The sequence below is a fragment of the Convolutriloba macropyga genome, chromosome 11 (genome assembly GCF_964194025.1).
Source record: "Convolutriloba macropyga chromosome 11, txConMacr16.3, whole genome shotgun sequence".
NCBI classification, from domain to species: Eukaryota; Metazoa; Xenacoelomorpha; order Acoela; family Convolutidae; genus Convolutriloba; species Convolutriloba macropyga.
This window is the reverse complement of record NC_134478.1, coordinates 1,166,885-1,187,877: the sequence shown is the minus strand read 5'-3', so window position 1 is coordinate 1,187,877 and position 20,993 is coordinate 1,166,885. Positions and strand designations below refer to the sequence as shown.

Genomic DNA, 20,993 nt, shown 5'->3' with positions numbered 1-20,993 from the left:
AATTCGCTAAACTGAGAGATAAAAAAAGACAAAATTTTAATTAGTAACGCATGAACAAAAAATGATAGATGAGCAGCAACAGATTTGGGACAATATTTTCTGAGTAAATGGGCAGTTAAGCAGCGACTTGTAGAACATAAACTTAGCCACATTATTAAAAAGAATTGAAAAAAAATCTCTAAAACATTTTCAATCTATTTTAATTTAAAACCAATGCACAGTCAGCTAAGTTCGTTCTCTCAAGTCGCGTAATTTAGAGGGTAAGATCAGTAAATCTATGTCAAATGTTTCTATGATGTAGCAACACTGTAGGCTAAATGAGGCATCTTTCCCCTGTTCGGCTGAGTGAACTAGACAGTAAGGCGGGTTTTCGCAATGGGTGTGTCTAGTACGGTGGAGTTGCATGTGCACCCTGTCCCAAGTAGCCGAATCTGGAGGCACCCTCCAACTCGTGGTTCTCAAGGGCACTCCTCCGGGCACCTGCACTTCGGAAAGAGCTCACGTGCGGACCCACCTGAAAAAAAAACCAGAATCAGAGGTCTGCAATTATATACAAAAAAGAACTAATATAAAACTTTTTAAGAAAGCCGAAAACCAGGTGGCGGTCAAGCAAGCCGATAGGCAAGCAAGCCGAATTTTGAAAATGAGGTCAAGTAAGCCGAAAATTTTTCGGATACCCGTATTTTAAGTTGCCCTTGGCGGGCCGGTGGGCGCGCTTCGCCGCGATAACCGGCCCGCTATTTCCGGATTACATCCCACAGCGGATGAGAGGCATGGCCGGATCTTTTCTGCTAGCGCCCCCCCCCCCCCCCCCAGCCTTATATAGCCGATAAATTTTGCACCCCCCAAAATCTAAGTTTTCGCGAATTGTAAGAGCGATATTTGAATTTCATTGAAACAAGAGTGTCTAGGTAGATTGAAGGCACTTTTAGAATAGTTTCCTTTAAAAAGTTTTAAAAATTCAAGCGCTTATTGTAGCCGATAACACCAAAAATGATCTAATACAGATCATACAAAATTTTGGTTGAATACGTAATACTTTCAAACCATAGCTGTGCTAGCTTTTAGTAAATGCATATTGCTCATATATGTTCACGTATAAGATTACTTAGCTTTAACAATACGTTTACACATTTATAAATGGGGGTGCCTAACTAAGCGGGGGGGGGGGGGCTAGCAGAAAAGATCTGCATGGCCATGGACAGCGGTCTGCTGAGGCCCGTACCAACAAGATGTCTAAAAATTGACGCATTTTTGTTTCTTTGGTGCATTGGAAGACATTATGCACTATAATACTACGCGCAGTATTGATTGTAACGGCTGACAATGTATTATTTCTGATAGATTACATAACTATTACATAACTTTCGGCTTGCTCTTCTGTCGGCTTGCTTGCCTATCGGCTTACTTTGCATTCACCCAAAAACCAATACCCGAATCTAACGCTATATTCTGCTGCTCAAATACGCTTGGTAACGATCGCACGCAAATATTTCTTTCGAACCCTCGAATTGTCAATTTTTTTCGTGCACAAAACATCTCCAAAGAACCAGAGAAAAAGGGAAATCTTCAAACGCAGACGGCAGAACTTTTATCGAACGATTTTAAAACCGACGCTGAACACTCCCTCTAAAACTCCGAAACACTTTTCCCCAACGCAACTGGCTACTTGTACTTATAAACTCTTGGATTTGAGGAAATAACTGAAGCACTATTACTGGAATTGTTGACATTCCTAATTATGTTGATGTTTTAGGGTCCAAATCAGAGAAACGAAAAAGCAATCAGTCATTTCATTACCTCGCCGTCTCACCCAATGAGCACGGAGACTGAAATTAACTACCAAACTACAAAATCAGGCTGGTCATGAGGACTATACTGCAAAATTGAACACCCGATTTTATGGGTTGCAATTTCGAGACCTGACCAAATGACTGTATGATCTGTTCAAGATTTGAACTGATCAGAGTTTTTCAATTAACTAAGATTCCATAAAGAGATGTCTAACTAAGGAGTCAATTTAATATTTTGAAAAAAACAATTATTGCAAAATATTTCTTAAGCAATTAAAATAATGTTCTCACCCAGCGAAATGACATCTCAACTTTTGACTGGACATGTCCAAAAAAGTTATTTCGGAAACAGTTGAACTCTTTTTTGAAATTAAAGGCTGTAAATTGGTCCTGTTTCTGTAATTAATTAACAAAGTGATTCCCGTATCGCGGGTACCAAGTCAATTTAAGAATAATAATAATAATGTATTTAATGAGCGAAATGCAGTGTTATCGGGAATGAAGTTGAATAACCTTTTTGAATTTGCTGATCTGCCACATTTCGTGGTTCTCAATCGGAGGAAGATACTTGCGAAGAAGGGAAGCCCTCGTCTCGTAGATGCCCCTCGTGCCCATCTATCACAAAATAATACATTAAAAATACTGAAAGATATGGATATAGAGACAGCTGTTGCAATTACTGAGTTCGTGATCAAACGATAATTCATACAGACAATAATCATTCATGATCAGTCAATGGCTTGTTTATAAAGCCAGTGGACAGACTTTCATTATGCTCCTCAGTCATCTAATAAAAGTGTTACATGACAATATACCCAGTGCCGAAATACCCAACGCCAAAATATCCGTTTTTTTTTTAAATCTCGTAAACTGACATTACACAATTTATTTCTTTTAATCTATTCGTTCAATGACTGATAACAAATGAACAGTTGGTATTTAAACAATGTTCTATCATACTTAAGAGGATAACATGACAAGCTGAGTTGTGATAGTTTCATATCAAGCCCCACCTGCCGCTGAAGAATGACCAAAAGAACTAGTCTTACATTTAAAACCTATAGTTTAAAAAATAAACCTAAGTTTAGACTTATTATGTAATAAATTATGTCACACAGCACCGTTATGCTAAATAGTCTCTGATAATTTTCTACAGAAGGAAAAAAGCATTGGGTATATATTTAGGGTATTTTGGCATACTGGTTAATTTAGCATCAGGTATTTTGCCCTGGCATCTAATAAAAGCGCACATCAGCAACCCCCCGTGTGCTGGCTATTGTCTGATTATGAAGGACATCAAACTGGAACACCCCGAAGTAAAGGGACAAGATAGAACATCCGAAAGTTGAAAAGCAAATTATCAAATCGAAATGATTGAAAACTAAATATAGATAACACAAAAAGTGATTAACAAATTTAATGGGTAAACATAACAAAATAATAAACAAAAATAGAAATACAGACCCCTTACAAAACACAGTTATATCAGTAACTTTTAAATTTTCCCTCGCAGTTAAAGATTCCTTTCGAACAGAAAGATAATTTTTGTAATAATTTGTTTGGCTGACTAATACTGCAACTTTATTCAATTAATTTTTATGGTTAACTATTGATTCTTAACGAATGCACTAAAGACGCCTATTTTGTCTAAGATGTTAAAAAAAACAGTTTAGGCATGTTTATAACAAAAAGTTTTAAAACAAAATGACATAATTTAAACTTATATGGCCTTAGTGCAAAATTTATGGTAAAATTTTCCTGTACCACATTTTCCTGTTGCAAAATTTTCTCGAAATGATAGAATAAAGATAAATTAATGAATTTACCATAATACAATATTATTTCTTTGGAATAAAACTACATTTTACATCTATAAACTTTAAATTAAAAGAAAGCTGTGACAGATTTTTTGTGCCATTACTAATAGAGGATTCCGAAATAACATTAAAGACTAGCAAAACTCGGAATCATGGCTGTTAAAGAATTTAGTTTTTGAATTGAGTCTTGAGACCAGAATGGAAATATTTGGACAATTCGTCACAGAGAGGAACAAAATTTTTGGTCGATGTTGTCCACAGGTAACCTAACTTTCTTGAGAAAGACTTTAATCGTGAGAAAGACTTTAAAGTGAGAAACCCCGAGGAGGTGCTCTCACTAACGTTCCCAAAAGGACCGAGAAACAAAAAATATAAATTTTATACGTCCTTAACAAGGCTGGGATATTATTACAATAAGACATACAAATTAGAAGACATTCCTATTATCTGACAGATTTCATCAGAAAGAAGTGAAGAAAAGGACGTAAATCAGAATTCCATAATTCAAATATTCTTTTTAGAAGCTTCGACTAAATTGTGTTAACCCGTGATAATTTGCTCCATTGTGATAGATTCATATCAAGTCCCACGTACCGCTGGGGTATGGGCAAAATAACTAGTTAAACTAAGGGACGCTCCCCGTTTAGTGCGCTGGAAATTATTATCAAATTTGTTTTCAAGTAGTTATATATTTGCTTAATTGTCGGCTAGTTTGAATGCCGGCCAATTGAACGGCCACGGTTCTTAACATATAATAATTATACTTTATCAGAATGATCGTAAACAAGCCGTAGATATTTTTCAGGAAAATTGCAGACAACCCTCAATGAAACAGTGTAGGTAAAATTGAGAAAATAAATTCGGAACTGATCTCAAAAGCACAAGTGATCAGTATCTACGCAGGGATCGGAAGAGAACACAGATCGGTAAAAAAATATATTGCAGCTACTCCTACCTCCAATTTTTGTTACTGCATGACAATAAAAACTCAATTCGCGATAAATTTCAGAAGAATTGTCCTCAAGGGTATGAAAAAAAAGAAATACCATTGTATCAGTTTCAAAAAATACAACGCCGCATTTCCTGGTAGTTTTTCCATTTAGTACTGTCGTGATGGCAGATGGTAAGATGTGTGACTCACATGCCACAGATTGAGAATTTAATTTCCTCCCTGCGTGAAGCTGTCTATGATGCTTTATATGTGCAGCTTCAATTAACCATAGCTTCAACTTAAACATAGCCAGGCCAACTTTGGGTGCAATTGTAGGTGCTGCTCATGAAAAGAACAGTCTCAAATGTGGGGGGGGGAGGAACTAGTCAGCTAAGAACAGGCCGCTGTGTCCTAATGCTGTTCAGCTGCGATTACGCAGAAACAACAACTAATATTAATATTATTCTTTCAAAAAAAAACTCATAATATGGCCGAAAGATTAAAAACAAAAACACAACCAAAGAAGGAATCTAATTAACACTTAAATTAAAAGGAACTAAAAATTAAAAGGAACTAAAAACCTACAGCTATTCAAAACTATCAATGACGTAACACGGTAAATACGAAAAAATATTTGTACATCAAAAGCCGTTTTTAAAACCTTTTTAAGCCAATTTTCATTTAGCCAAAACATCATGAGCAAGGAGTAAAAATACACCGATACGCAAACATTTAATTTGAAACCCAACCTATCAGCTGATATTTTACTCAAAGTGACTCTGACCAATTTTCGGAGCCCCTTGTTGAGAATCACAATGGTTGTTGTATATATAAAACACAAGAACAATCTATCCAACAACAGATAGATAATAATATACTAACTAGTTTGTTCTGAGATTCTTTGTGTACGCTATTGATGGCCATTATAAAGTATTGCCTTGTTTTGAGAGTCTTAAATTGTTGTTCTTCGGCCTCAAGTAAAGGCCAAATCGGGTCAATTTTCAGAAACGTGCAGATTTTTAAAAAACTCCCAGTCTTGGAAGAATTTATTGGCATCGCCATTAGCTTTTCTGATTAATTGGCTTTTTAGACCTCACCGGTAGCCTAGAGCTCGCTTTTTTATGGAGACCATAGTCTTCAGTTTGTGTTTAAAAACGTAGTATATGAAACCTCCGACTATCCAAAATTGTAGATTAAGTTTTTGCAGGTAACTTCTAGGTTTTATCTGGGTAAATTTCAAGTATATAATTTTTCCAGGTAAAGTTACAGGCTAACAGGAATGAATAGTGATTAGCTGCAACAGTTGCAGGTAACTTCACCTTGAGATTTTTAATACAGTAGACAGACTTCTGTCAGAAATTGCTATAGCAAACTTTTCTTCCTTTACAAACCATTTTCTCAATAGGATGACTGAAGAGCTATTCACAAGATTCTTTTAGAAAGTGTTTTTTTTCTCTGGCTAAGTAGACGTTTCACAATTTTGTAAACAGGAAGAAAGTTTTTGTTGCAGAACTTCTCCGCATTTTTCAAGAAACACTCAGGCAAACTATAATAAATTAATAGCCGCTTTTTTATTTTCAAGAAGAGCCGAACTTTTTATAGACGAAAAAGTTAATTAGGAGTTACCCAACAGCTTTGTTTATTATATCAGACAATTAGGTCAAAAATCTTGATTAACGAAAACGGAAACATGACAAAGAAAGGTGGTGAAAGAGGAGCACGGATGTGACAAAGCCGCGTTTCGGATCTTTGCAAAAAAGCTATAGTACTAATTAACGATAAATATCTGAATTGGTTGTAAATTTACTTTAGGAAATATAAATTTAAGAGTGATAAGATGTTGAATTTTCATCAAATACTCCTAAAATATCAGATTTGTGAGCTTGATTGAAAAGATCCAAAATTTAAAGTGAGAACAACATAACAACAATCCACAAAGGTGCTACAGGATCTCATCCCTGTGTTCAGATAAGCGCAAAGTGGGCCGAGCTTACCTTCATAACCCTCTTGCTCTCGTTAGATTGTGGGCGCTCCTAGATAACCATAAGACATTATTTCATAATGTAAGACAACTGCTGAATCGCAGGTGGACATTTTAATTTAATGTAAGCGTAAGGATGTCGTAATTACCATACAGCGTATCTTATCAGCTGTATGGGATGCAAACCAAATGAGATACAAAAATTATTAAGCAACCAGCAAATCTACCAGAAGCTTTAAAGTGTCCTCTGACCTTCGATAATCTAGATCGTGCCCTAGAAAGCATCTCCTGATCCTTTCTTTGTTGCAGCCACTTGTGCTGGTACTTGTTCTCCATCAAATCGAAAACAGGAGTGCAAGCGCGAGTGGGTTGTCCAAAAACTGTCTCGGGTGGAACGCGGCCAATCTCTGCTTCTGCAATATAGCACTATTAACAAAATTATCTATCGCATCAAGGCAAAGTGCAATTTTTTAGATGAACAGAAAGATGCATTTACAAAATGAATTTAGAAATTACAAATTTAGAAAACGAATGCTGTCACCAAAATAAATATTGATGACGAAAATTACTCACTGTTAGTATTTGCGCTCATTGTCATTTGGCCCTTCTCAATATTATGAGTTGATCTGAATCTCGAGAAATCTGTCGCTGTGTGAAGGCCTTTCTTCGTGGCTGCTTTGTTCATAGCAACAAAATCTCTATCGTTAAATGTTTTACTTCGTGTTAAAGGGCCAGCTGGGTGGCTGATTTTTCTAATAGAATCGTTTTCCAGACCAGACCAACTTCCCAGAGCTAAAATTGTTTTAAGAGAATCAGAGAAAACTACTAAAATTTTCCTAGCGTCTACAAGATATCTTGGATCTTTTCCGTTTGTGCCCACCATTACGTTATGCACCCCCACGTGGCAGTACATAGAATATCGCTATGTAAAAATTTTGCACGTGCTTCTGGGGGTGCAAACAATATGCACCCAGTAAGCTGGTTGGTGGGGGGGGGGGGGGGGGACAAACGGAAAAGACCCGATATTTTAATTTAAAAAATAAGCTCCTTCCCATAAACACAAAGCTTTTCAATCCATAAGGGGGCCTAATAGGTCGTTGGAATCCGGTCTCATTAACATGGAAAAAGGGCAACGATTCATATTGTGCATATCACACAGCATGCCGTCACATCCGTTTCTTCTAAAGCATTTTGACCTTTTGCAGCTCCCGCTTGATCGCCAGTCGTAGAGATCCCATAAACAAAACTGTCAGGGGGTAACTCATGACCTCGCCTCGTAGACCTTCCTAATTCAGCCTGAAACAAAACACTTTATAAGAAAATAACCTGGAGTAGTGCTAAAAATCAAAAAACAACAAACATGTTGCAGCAATGGATCATGCGTTATTTCAATGGCAGTCATTCTATCTGAAATTAATTAAATTTTTGTAAATAAGAACCCACTATCCCCGAGTACGTTAGGCATGAAAAAATATAGCATGAGTGCCTATGTGGTGATAAGAATATGCAACGCCTCTGATGGGGGGGCACAAACGGAACATATCCCAATAATCAACTCCAAAGCCAGCGGAACATTATCTTATTTCTATTATGCTTTCCGTTTGTGAGCCCGGGTCCATACTATTTGCACCCCTATCACAGTCTACCACACACATATATTATATAATGAGATCCTATATAATTGCCCGTTCTCTATAATTGGAGGCGTTATAATCCGATAAACATTACTATTCGTGAGCAAACAGTAAACAAGACAGTTTAAGTGTTTAAAGCATCAACCTTTCAGAAAATCATGTTTAGTTTTTTGCCTGTTTTAATAATGGATAACAATTGTGGATCATCAAATACTTGGTTTCCAGATGTACAGCTCAATTTTTAAGAAAATACCATTAACTGTCATTGGTGAAGCGTCGTAACTACGAAATGATAGCAATGCTGTGTTAAAAATATCGTATAAGCATGGTAAAGAGGTCCAGAGCAACACAAGCATCAAAAAATTGCAAAGAGAGTCAATTTTTACTGTACAATTAAAAACGAAAAAAATCAAAACTATAACTGATGCACTTGAAAACGTCAGTTAATAACATAATGAATAGAATTGTTTGTCGTTTTATGATAAAAGTATTTCAAAGCGAGTCAACAAAAAACTTCATTTGAGCAACTCATATCATAACTTAATTGTAAAATTAACCACGGGAACTGCAATAACATAAACAAAATTTATTAGGGCGCCAAAAGGCTTTGTGCATTGGTGTCTAAATTGTCAAGATACCAAATATAAAATTTCATTTTAATACAACAACATGCTTGGAAACCTATATATCTTAATAATTCGAAAAGTTAGAGGCAAAATAAACTGAAAATCCAGCAATATTCAATTCCTCTTCTAACAAAAACAGAGCCATTTAACAAAGACGGAGCGAGAAAGTAGAAAGAAAATGGTGTCAGAATTAAGAGAAAAGGTTGCTGAATCCTTCCAAAAAGTACAAAATTCATGGCAGTGAAATCGTTGAAAACAGAGGATCATGACCAACCATTTGTCTGAGGAACGTGGAAGGTGCTAGAGGATCATAATCTACATGCACAAATAAAATCGCATACGACATCTTACTATTAACAAAAACATTCAGTGTAAATTCAGTCAAAATACCAGGTTTTACATGCTTGTGCACAAATGCAAAAAAAAGCGGAAAGGGCGGCCAAAAAGCGGCTTAGCAGTTGCACTGAGAAAACAAATGAGAACTAAATGCAATCTAATCAGAACGATAATTAGCACCGCAGATCAAAGAATGCCTAATTATAATTGTGGAATATTTCCCACCAAGTACTGAATTAGAGACTATATAACAAGCACTTACGAAGCTTTTCAATGCCAATTCAAAGCACGTATGATCCTGGGCGTTGACTTCAATTTCAGACTGGACTCAACAGAGGCATTTGGCTCTGCGATATTATAATTTACTGGAATCTTCTTACTTGTGTTAACGACAATAAAGAAGTAACGTATGAATCTCCGCACGGTAAAAGCGGCGCTATCGATTTATTTTTCGTAAGAAAGGAACTAGAACATTTTAACGAGATACAGATCACCAATTCATTCTAAACAAAAATGGTTTGCTGCTTTGACCTAGAAGGCAGACAAGCTTTAGCTGAAAGCAGAAAGAAGCAAGTGCGTAAGTTCGATGTTGAACAATTGAACGAAAGAACGAAAAATGTTCAAAATCCACATGATAGCAACACAATGGACACATCGTATGACGAGTTCTCAAAGGTTAATCATGAATTTGCAGCCGCTGCCTGAAGTAAAAAAAATAACCAAAATGGTTCAAAACAGATCTCTACCTATTGCATAAGCAGTTGAAAGCTGGTTACAGATAGAGACATAAAGCAGTTTCAAATTATTATCAAACGAAAAGAGCATTAAGGAAAATCAAAAAGATACATGAAATTCATCGTAAAAGCTTCCTAATTAGGAAACCGGAGTTGGAAGGAGAGATTTTTGGAAAATTCTGATATCAAATAAAGTTTCCACAAAAGCCTCCTAAATTACACTTCCATCTTGGGAAAAATTTTTCCAAGGTCTATTTAAAGCTTAGAGCGAAACATCGGATAAAGTTTCAGACGAGCAAACCTTATGAAACCACGATTTTTGCTTTTCAAACTGGAAATGCACCGTACATTTGAATGCTCCAATAGCACTGGAGGAATTATTTGAGGAAGTTTCAAAGTTAAAAACTGGTAGAGCAGCTGGAACAGATGGAAAAAGGAACACTTGTTTTTAATTAGGTTTCAGCAAATGCAAAGATACGTATTATATTTTTCCTAACCTCTGCTTTGCCGAGCATATTGTTTACCGAAATTGGAAGATATCATATACTAAACCACTTTGTACGGGCGAAAAGATTAAAACAGAACCAAGTTCTTACAGAGGCATTAACTTGTTATGTTACATGTCCAAGTATAATCACGGATATCATATAACAGCGCTTGCGAACATGAGTCGAGCGAAATATAATTTGCCACCGAGCCAATATGGTTTCAGACGTGAACTGTCAACAATGGACGCAATTTCGCACTTGAAGAAAGCAGTCAAGCATAACATCAGCGTCAATTGCAAATACTATTCCTGCTTCATTGACTGTGAAAAAGCACTCGAATTCGTAAATAGGAACCTGCTGCTTACAAAGCTGATAACACTGGAGCTCCAAGGGAACATGCTACAAACAATACAGTTATTGCTAAAATGCAATTTCTAGCAGATATATGATGGAGAACTGTCAAATGATATTGAACAGAGAACACGAGTAGCCCAAGGAGACAAACTCTTAGCACTTTTATTTACTTTATTTATTGCTTATCTATATTTTAAGTTGAAATGCAAGGGGCTAGATGTTAAAAATACGCTTATGATTTAGTACTTGGGGGCCATAGCCAATGTTAAACTACAACTAATTTTGAATAAAAAGAACACTTACTGTAGCAGGAACTATTTGAGAATCAAAGTAAACAGGACAAAATCTATATAATTCAGAAGAGCTGGCCATTTAACTGTTGATGAAAGAATCTATATAAAGAAAAGGGAAGTTGAATTTAGTAAGAGATTCTGTTACCTTGGTGTAATTTTCTCGAGCACGTTATCGCCAGTCATCATTTGAAGCATCTAATAAATACAGCTTATCGGTCAGTAGCTTCAACAAACCAAAAACTAAATCTGCAAAAAGCCAACGCCAACTCTTTTCAACAACTTTTCATTTCCAATGCTTTTCAAAGTCAACCTACGGACTAGAGACGTACGTCGATGAAATTTTTGAAATTGAAATAAAAGAGCATTATCGAAAAACAGAAGCTGTTTTTTGGAAAAGTTGGTTCGAAGTCTGCTATTTCACCTCAATAACAACGCTATTAAAAGTGTTGAGTTTTTAATATATACACGGATAGAAAATTTGCTCTCCAAAACACAGGAGATTAAATTCCAAATTTTTTGCCAATAGGCTGCACAATAAGTTTTGTTGTATGGAAAGATGTTACCAATGGGAGCAAAACCTACGTTTTTGTAGATGTTGCGAAAAATCTCATTATTCAGCCAATCATATTCTTTTTGTAGTCATTTTTTAAACATAAAATGCTGCAAAATTTCTATAAACTCTGTAATGACTAAATTCAATGTTTGTTTTCGATAACCGTAATTAACTTTTGACAATTTGTCAGGGTAATCTGATGGTTCAATCACTCTTGTTCTTCTTATTTCTTTTCCGTAATTGACAGAAAAAAAAGTACATCTGTGTGTAGTTTTGTAAATATTGGGCAAATGCACGGCAAAAAGCGAAAATTATTCTGCAAAGTACGAATCTCAAAACATTTAAATCGTAGTCAATTTGTTCTATTTAAGCAGCAGTTTTTGAGCACAGTTACGTCAATAGAGTTAAAAAACTAGTTCTTACCAAACGTAAACAGATAGTCTGCATTGTTGATCAAACAGACAAAAACAAAAATAGACAGAAACAAGCACCGTTTAAAGCTTATAAAACTGTTAAAAACTCTTAACAAACTCAAAATGCAGAAAACAAAATTTAATTAGACTCATATCGTTATGCATTATAAAGCCGTTCAATTTGAGTGCAAAACAAAAAAATGCTTAAATGAGAAAAAAATAATCGTTAACCTAGTAGAGAGAGAGAGAAAGAGAGAGAGAGAGAGAGAGTTGTTTTTATTGATAGAAAATTTTATAGAAAAAACACTTTAATCAGGCCATACACAATCAAGTTTATACTCTATGATAGAATATGAAAAATAGCCTTACACCTCCAATTACAATTCAAGAAAAAATTGCAAAACCACAAGACGCTCGTGCCATTCTTTACATATCAGTTTACTATGTATTGGCACGTGCTCAATAACTCAGTAACTGAGGCAGGGTGGCGGGGGGGGGGGGCAGCAGAGCGTACTGCGGGCACAAACGCAAAAGCTCCAAAGTAAATATCTAAAGCAGCGTGACCAAATAGAAAAAAAAATATGAAAAATTTGAAGTTTTTGAAGAATTTCAAAGTACGGACATCTAATGTATGAATCTGAAAACGGTGGACACGTGGTGTCCTGTCCCTCAGATGAAATGCCGCTTATTGCAAGCTATTTTTCAACATCAAAAATATAAACGCATAAATGTAAATCATAATTTGGGACTTGTGATTACGATACAAAATAAGGTAGTCAATTATCATTACATTCACCCCATACATTTTAAAATCCATCGTAATCATATTAATACATCGGTCTATTTCTCAGCCGTCCAGGTGGTCTCATTTCCATTTTATGCAATGCCGTCCGATTAAAAGTTTATTCGGGCGCTTCAGACACTTCGCCAGTAGAAGCAACAATATTCTTCAACGTCTGGACTGTTATGGTTTTAATATGTGACTTTGATCTGCTTTTTGTTTTGTCCAAAACAACAGCTTGCAGCTCAATTAGTGCCATTTCTGAATAACCTTCTGAAGACGAAACTAAGTCTCGAGCAGAGACAGTGCTGTCCCGTCCACTAGGATACTGGACTTGGAGAGCCTTGTCTCTAATAAAATCTGTTATTTTTACAACCTCCACGAACAGATCCAATCTTTTTCATATAGAGTTTGTCGGGTATGCTGTATGGCCATTAAGCAGCTATTCTGGGAAATTAAGACTTCAATGGTCATTCCGTGGGAACTGCAAAAATTGCCAGTGAGGGATTCATTTCTGCTTGCATAAAATTACGCCCTAATTGAAGCAAGTGCCTCTCCAAGAACAGCTTCGCAGTGTTTCTGTGGAATCTTCCCAGCATCCAACAGGCAACTACCAACCTTGCAGATAACTCCATTGAAACGTTCGTTCTGCTCGTTAACTTGAGGGTGAGGCGGCGATGTACGGCATTTGACAATTCTTCTTTCTGAGCAGAAAATATTAAGCTCCTGCGATTCTAGTTGAAATCCACAATCCGAGTGGATAAACCCTGGATTGTCAAATATATCAAACAATTCGGAGAGGCACCTAATAATAGTTTTTGCTGTAATATCTTTAACGGGGAAAGCAAAGGGAAATTGACTGATTTCGTCTATAACCGTGAGCGAGTGGGCGTTACCTGAGCTGATGGACGGAAGCTTGGGACCAACTAGATCAATGAATATCCTGTCAAAGGGTCTTAGAGCTTTAATAAAAATGAACAGACAAGCTCGGCTTGTAACATTCGGGTTTTAATTGCCGACAGGTGTAGCATTTGGCAATAGTTTGCTTACTTGCTTAAAAGTCCTCGTGTGTGTGCGGTAAGTTCTTAAAATTTATATAGTGCCAAAATAGGATATTTTAACTGACAGGAAAAATAACAAACTATGCAGAAAAAATAACAAATATTTGCTCTCCAATTTTAAATGAACAATCCTTGAGAGAGCGTCAGCCCGTTTTCTTCATTTTCAGGTCGGTTTTCAACAATGCTATAGCAATATTCAGCAAGTTCGAATCGCCAGCGGAGGAGCAGTTTTTTGTTTACTTTTGATGTTTCCCGCAAAAAGGTATCTGCCATAATTTTCTGATCGTTCTTCACAGCTAACAGAGTTGATCTCAGTATTGTGGAAAACTTTCAAAAGATTCAATCATGGATAAGACTTCCTTTTTCGCAACAGAATAAGTCGTCTCACAATGGTGATAATGTTTGCAAAAATTACACTATTAGTCCACTATTTTGGAATAAAGATGAGCCAATGGCGTTCCCAGAGCCCTCCATTTCCTGAAGAAAATGAGCATTATCTGCGCGGGGCAAGTTAGAACAAGTATCAGCAATCTGCGACTTGATGTCTTAGACAGGAGAAATAACAGTGGAACTCTACGCAAAAACTCGTTGTTTTTGAGATTCTAAGAGTGGTTGGTTTCTGCTTGATTATATTGGGACCCATTTTGCATTATATGCAAAAAATTCAATAAGACGTTGCAATGCTTTCGAATTGAATTGAACGGCATACTCCTTCAGGGTGCTCAGTCTCTCTGTTGCCGGCCGCTTAGAGCTTGTTGAGACGTTGCCGCCTAGCATAGAAAATTTTAATGAAACCGTTTTGGCATTTGTCCATATTTAAGGTAACTTCTTCTTTTTTGTTGGCCAGAAAAATAGCTTTAACATGCTTGTCATGCTCTTCACTGGATTCTCCGCCAATGATTCTATGGTCAAGGTATGTGTACGCCTTTTCAAGCTTGTATTGGTTAAAAAATTGTTTCTATTTTTTTGAAACGCAGGTACCGCGTTCATTAGCCCAAAAAGAAGCCAACTAAATACGTCAAGTTCTCCCCCAACTTAAATTGCTGTGAACTGCTTATCTGCTCTTTTCACCGGTACCTGATGATAAGCGCTCCGTAGGTCAATCTTCGAGAAAAAAATTCTCAGGAGCTTTGTTGAACAGTTCTTCCGTGACCGGAATTGGGTACGCATCAAGACTGTTAAATAAATTGACTGCAATGGAGTTGTCAATTACCATGCTTCGTTTTGAGCCATTTACAACAAACTCCTGAGCTGGTCATGGAGGTGATGAATAACGACAATTCCTTTCTGTAGCAGATCCAAAATTTCGTTCTGCATAAACTCCGTATATTCATTGTTTGAATTTCTGAAATTCGCTGCGATAGGCTTAGTTTTATAAATTTTGTCCAAAAATATCTTCGTTGGGTCCAAAAACTATAGTTCTAAACTCGAGTTTTTTCAGCAATAGCTGCAAAATTAGAAACGTCCAAATGAGTGTTATTTCCGCCAAATTTAATTGAGACTGTCCCATGTTGTGAAAGTACATCCAGACCAATGATTGCGCTACAAATTAGATGACTGACTCGAGAAGAACACAGAATAATAAAAGTGGTTCATGATCACTAAAACAATACGAACTCCAAGAACTGGAACAACTTCACCGTTTGCGAGACAAAATCTCGACTTCATTGGGTGTTGACAATTGCAACTGCTCAAACACATTAGCCGCTAAACGATTGTAAGGAGCCGGGTTCAATAGGCACTGTTACAGGAAAAGAGCAGTTTAGTTTATGCCAATGAACTTTTTGCAATTCATTTGGGAGACCTTATTACTTCGTTTGTTTTCTTCGTCCTGCATAGTACAGAAGCCATTTGTTTGTCGTCATCGGAAGCCACAGTTGCAACAGTTGACTTACACGCTGCTGCCCAAAACTCCTGTTTGCAGCAATCCAGACATGTACTTTATCGCAGGGGTTTTTAGTCCGTGGATGTGTTCCAGAGCACAAAATCCAATTTTACGATTCGAAGCCTCATTAAGTTGAGCTGTTCTTTCATTGACAGCTGCAATATTTCCGACGGGTGCTTTAGATTTCGATGGCGCACTGTCTAAAGTGGCATTAAATGAGCAAGAGAAATTAGCGAGGGGAATGCATTTCTCAAGCGAAGCATCCGAGTCCGTCAACTCCAAATGTTGAACACGTATTTTTAAGATTGAAGATCAGACACTAAACCATCGCTAATGAAAATGTCCTTGTGTTGCTGCACTGTAAGATCTGTGCATTCACAGAGCTCAACAGGAATTCGTAAACGCTGCAAAAACGCTGTTATGCACTCATCATTTCGCTGCTTGCGTGAGAGAACTTGTTGTCTGGCATATATGATTTTTGAAGCAGCTTTAATTGAGCATCAAGAATACCGATTGCGTAATCGAAAGTAGTTGCTCCCGAGAGAATATTGAAGAGTCTCGCCCCTGCGCTTGATTTGAGAAATGTCAAATCATGGGAATCTTCCTTAATTCCAATGATTGTTAGACCATCGAAAAAGCATTGCTTCCACCAAGACCATTGATCTTGGGTTGGCTCCGCCGGACGATCAAGAGGTCGAAACTATATGGTAGATGTTGAACATAATTGTCATGTAGCTCAGATGAAATACCTCTTATTGCAAGCTTTTATTCAACATTTGAAACCTAAATGCATAATTTTGTATCATTAAATGGAACACGTGATTACGATACAACATAAGATACTCAATTATCTTTACACTTGGTTTTCACTTTGTGTTGTGTGAATAGTAATTTTTGAGTCAGGTTACATAAATAGAGATAAGAACAAACACGCTGTTATCAAACGTAAACATGTCGTCTGCATTATTGACCAAAAACAAAATAAGAGAGAAACAAGTACCGTTGAAAGCTTTTAAAACCGTTGTAAACTTTTAATAGATTTGCACAAAACAAAACTTAAATAGCCTTCAAAGTGAGGCAATATATGACAATGTTTCCCTAAGAAGTTTTTTTTCGAAATCAAGATAACGAAATAACACTTAAAAGCGACGGAGAATTCTGGAAAACAATAGCAGAGAGAAATTTGCACTGAGTTAAAGCAGATTTTATGAAAAACAATTCAAACACGTCAAATACATTTTTCCGCTTCTATACTAACAATGCATCCACTTCAAAAATCTTATAGTCATCGCTGGAATGAAATAAATAGCTTTACAGCTCCCCAGGGTGAGGTGGTAGAAGTATGATCATAATAATCTCGACAATAATTGGCCATGATCAGATGATCCAAACAAAAATTTGGCCATGTTTCATTTTTTTTTCAAATTAGTGCGAATCATTGCGAGGTAATTAAAAAAAACCCGTTCATGTCTCAACCGTCTCGGACCACAAAAATTTGTGCGACTATGATTCGATTCGAAGGTGCGACGATTCAAAAATGTGCGATTTTGATAAGAGAAAAGTCTGAAAAAATAATGAAAAAACTTCTTCAACTTTTCATTTTTGATAGATAAATTTTGAGTAAAACACTTCCAGGAAAAAAGCTTACACATAACAAGAAGAATACTGATGTTGAGATTGAATTCATGAGTTTTAAAACACAATGATGAAATCTGAATACGAGAAGTTGTTTGAATTTAGAGGGACATTTTGAGGGAAAAAGCCTTTGTACATAGGAAAAAAATCCGTTGCAGGAATGCGATAAAAGAAATCAGGTTTCAGTTGGGCGACAAACTTAAACTTGGATGAAACTTTGTTTCTCCGAGCAGTCTTGAACTCCTCAAAGGGTAGACTTGTTAACTCATCAACGCTAATACTTGCTCCTCTCACTTCTGTAGTTTCAGCAGCCGGCGCCCAGGGGAAATAAAATCACTTCTTCGGCAAGAAAACCGCTGATGTGACATTCAGGCGTGGCGTAGACATCTGTTTTGAGAACACACAGTCGGAAGAGGCATCTGATACAGAACATCAAAAAATGGTTGATGCGAGGTCACAAGAAACTCACTGTTTACCTCATTTTCAAACTTTTTTCCTTTTCGAATGAAACGTTTTAGCGGTTACCAAGACAAGTTTTCTTCCCAATGGTAAAATTTAACACCAGGTGGAACCTAAACTGCAAACTGTCGAATCAGCAGCTAAGACTTTTAATAGGTTAGGGCCAGGGTCTATGAACCTCAAAACTGCGTATGTGGTAAAGTGGTGGAGTCAGACGGTGGGCACAGTCTTCAAGTACCTTTTCAAAATTTTATGCGACTAGGAGATCTAAATAACGACACTATGATTTCCACTCTTGCAAACTTTCAGGTCCAGCTTTTGAAATAATGCGACTATGAGAGGAATTAATCAGACTTTTATGATTTGTGTTGTTGCAAATGTTCAAGCCCATTTTTTGAAATAATACGGCTAAGAGAGAGAATTAATCAGAATATGATTCGCACTATTTTGATCATTCAGGTCCTTTTTTGAAATAATGCGACTATTAGAGAGAATTAATCTGACTATGATTCGTAATGTTGCCAACTGTCAAGCCCATTTTTCGTTTTAATCAGACCCTGATTCAATTGTTTTTGTTTTATGAACCAAATTAGGGCAATTTAGGAAGATTTTGCGGGACTAAAATTCGAATGGGATGTAACAATGGGAGGGGGTTTATTTTTTAAATTTTTCCCAGAGGAGGTAAGTTAGTGCAATTTGTCTTCATATATGTAGATATGGGATCTAAGGTGAACTCAGTAAGATGACAGAAGCTGTGAACTTAAATTTAAACAGTATTTGGATTTGGAGAATGAAGCTGTGTACGAGTGAACATAAATGACAAAGTAATTCCAACTCTTACATCGTTCCACCCCTTGAGCAGTACTGCTTTGTAGATCGAAACGATAAGAGAATTTTGAGCAACACTTTTAGTCTCAACCTTTCATTTGGCACGTTGAATTTATTCCATCGCATCAGAAAAATAATCCTGAATAAGATTGCCTATAATTATTTTTCTCCAATTTGACAAAAGGCTTTGATATTTAAATCAGTTTTTTTTTCTGAAGAAGAAGTAGAATCAAAATAGCACTGCATAAGCAAAAAAAAACTGGGAAAACAAGGAAGATAACTTGTTTTTTGTGCTTGCCTCAAATTATCTGTAGTGAAACAACGCAAAAAATCTCCGAAAGAGGGCCGTAAATGAGCAACCCTGATCAATAATGATTTCTAGCTGTCTAATCATATTGATCTTTTTAAAGACAATACTATAAAATTAAAGAACGGTTCGTAGTAACTATGGACAACAAATTTTTTAAATTAGATAGCAAAACGAAATGTTCAATTTTGCCGCATGAACACAGTACTTTTTACCAGTGATAACAATAATGCTGCAATTTTTTTTCTCGGCCCGGACTCAGAAGATTTGTGTGAAAATTTAGAACTCAAATATTTATGATCGTTTTTAGCTGCAAGAATGTTTTTGGCAATTTTTTGTGGCGCAGCAGAAATTTCACAAACCAAGATTTAAAAATTTTAGTTCGAAAATGACATTTTGCAACATATATTTTCTCTGATAGAACTCATACGTGAAATAAATAAAGTAACATCACGCAAAATTATTGTTCAATGTTTTTATGCAGGTCTTCTTTACAGATTTAATCTTTTCATTTTACATTTTTCTAACTATTGTCCGTTTTTTTTTAAATTTCTATTCGCATAATTTTGTTTAATAGATGTACTTCTGTTGAAAAAAATTACATCGAATTGGTGGTTCTAGTATTTTAATCGAAAAAAGGGTTTTATTCTCCCGGAGCAACTTAAAAATTTCTACTGGACTGGAATGTATGTTGGAACATTCTTTGCTACGCATAGACTTGAAAAAACTCTTGTTCAAACTCCTTTACAAACAGATCGAGAGGATTAACTGTTTATATGCATTAAACAAAATAGATATGAAATTTACTTGATTGCCATGGCAAAATATAAGTATGAGAGCTGACGCAATAATTTGTTTATGATACTTAAAGTCATTCTTAAACGTTTTTAAATTGTTGTCTCAGTTAGTCAGCAAATTTTATTCTCTGCTCAGCTTAAGAACTTAGTTTAAGTTCGTTTATGATCAGACAATTCCAAACAAAAAATCTTTGATCAGACACTGGGTCGTTCAAGTTGTTCAAGTGATGCGTTTATAATCTGCGTTACAAAAAATACCGTGTTGTCATCAATGTCAACGGCAAGATTTAAAAATTGTCAATCAAGAGATCACTGGTATGGCACCCATTGGGCTTGTTTGGTACTTTTACTTTGTGATGAATCAACAATGTAATCAATACTGGTCTGCACTGTTGGTGGAAGTTTTATCAGTTTGGTCAAGCTGGAACCGTAAATAAAACCGGCATCCTAAATAATGATTAGAGAAATTTTCCAGCACAATGAGCAGCTAAGAATGTTTTTGAGGTAAACAACCAAGTAAAATTGAAAATTTTTTCAAAGGCAAATGTTTTGCACATTTTTTGATACTTATTTAACCTGCAATTGTTTTACCTGAACTGTTTGCAAGTTAACGTTTTCGAGTACATTTTTGCAAAGAATTTTTAACTGGAATTCATTCTTACCTGCTCATTGTATAGGAAAATTTCTCTATTCAATGTTTAGAGTGCTGGTTTTATTAGCTCAACCAAACTGATAAAACAACCAACGACACTGCAGACCAGTTTTGATTAAATTGCCGATACCTCACAAGTGCACTAAAAAGATCCAACCCAGCCCAAGAGTGTCATAGGTAATATTAGTTTCCAGGTGTAAAAATTACTTAGAGAAATGTACTCAAAAAGTTAACTTGCAAACAGTGAGGCAAAATCACTGCTCACGTATCAAAAAATGCCCTTGAACTTTTTTGTTCTTGGTTGTTTTAGAAAACTGATTCGTTCAATTTAGAAGTAGATAAATGTTTTTAGGTTTAAAGTATCTCTTTTTCTAATCATTTTTTTCTGACCTGATTCTGCCTGAGGGCCCCTGTTGTCAGGAAAAAATTTTTGTTGAAGCCATTTTTTGCTTCTGAAATCTTTAGTTATTTCTACTCTGTAAATTCAATCAATAGGAAAAGCAATATGCTCACATGCTGCAGTCTGTCCTCATATTACTATTTTGCCCGTACTTAACTAAGTAGCAAGTTCAGTACTGAATCAGAGTAAAATTCAGAAATTATCAGTACTGATTCAAACTCTGATTCAGGTCACA

At 36.2% G+C, this 20,993-nt stretch overlaps 1 protein-coding gene across 2 annotated transcripts in view; it reads right to left on the bottom strand.

The window, feature by feature from the left end:
* Positions 1-219: 219 nt before the first annotated feature.
* The window catches only part of LOC142349354 (cilia- and flagella-associated protein 77-like), an 89,746-nt gene continuing 68,972 nt past the window's right edge, over positions 220-20,993 (bottom strand). Inside the window, exons 2-8 of one of the 2 annotated variants that reach the window (XM_075400837.1) lie at positions 7,883-7,931; positions 7,719-7,818; positions 7,096-7,314; positions 6,775-6,935; positions 6,536-6,574; positions 2,307-2,408; positions 220-514 (exon numbers count right to left, since the gene is read on the bottom strand). In XM_075400837.1, the coding sequence (XP_075256952.1) occupies positions 386-514; positions 2,307-2,408; positions 6,536-6,574; positions 6,775-6,935; positions 7,096-7,314; positions 7,719-7,818; positions 7,883-7,924 (792 nt within the window). In that variant the 5' untranslated portion in view covers positions 7,925-7,931 and the 3' untranslated portion in view covers positions 220-385. The remainder of the gene's footprint in view (positions 515-2,306; positions 2,409-6,535; positions 6,575-6,774; positions 6,936-7,095; positions 7,315-7,718; positions 7,819-7,882; positions 7,932-20,993) is intronic. The other variant, XM_075400838.1, reaches the window with a different exon arrangement.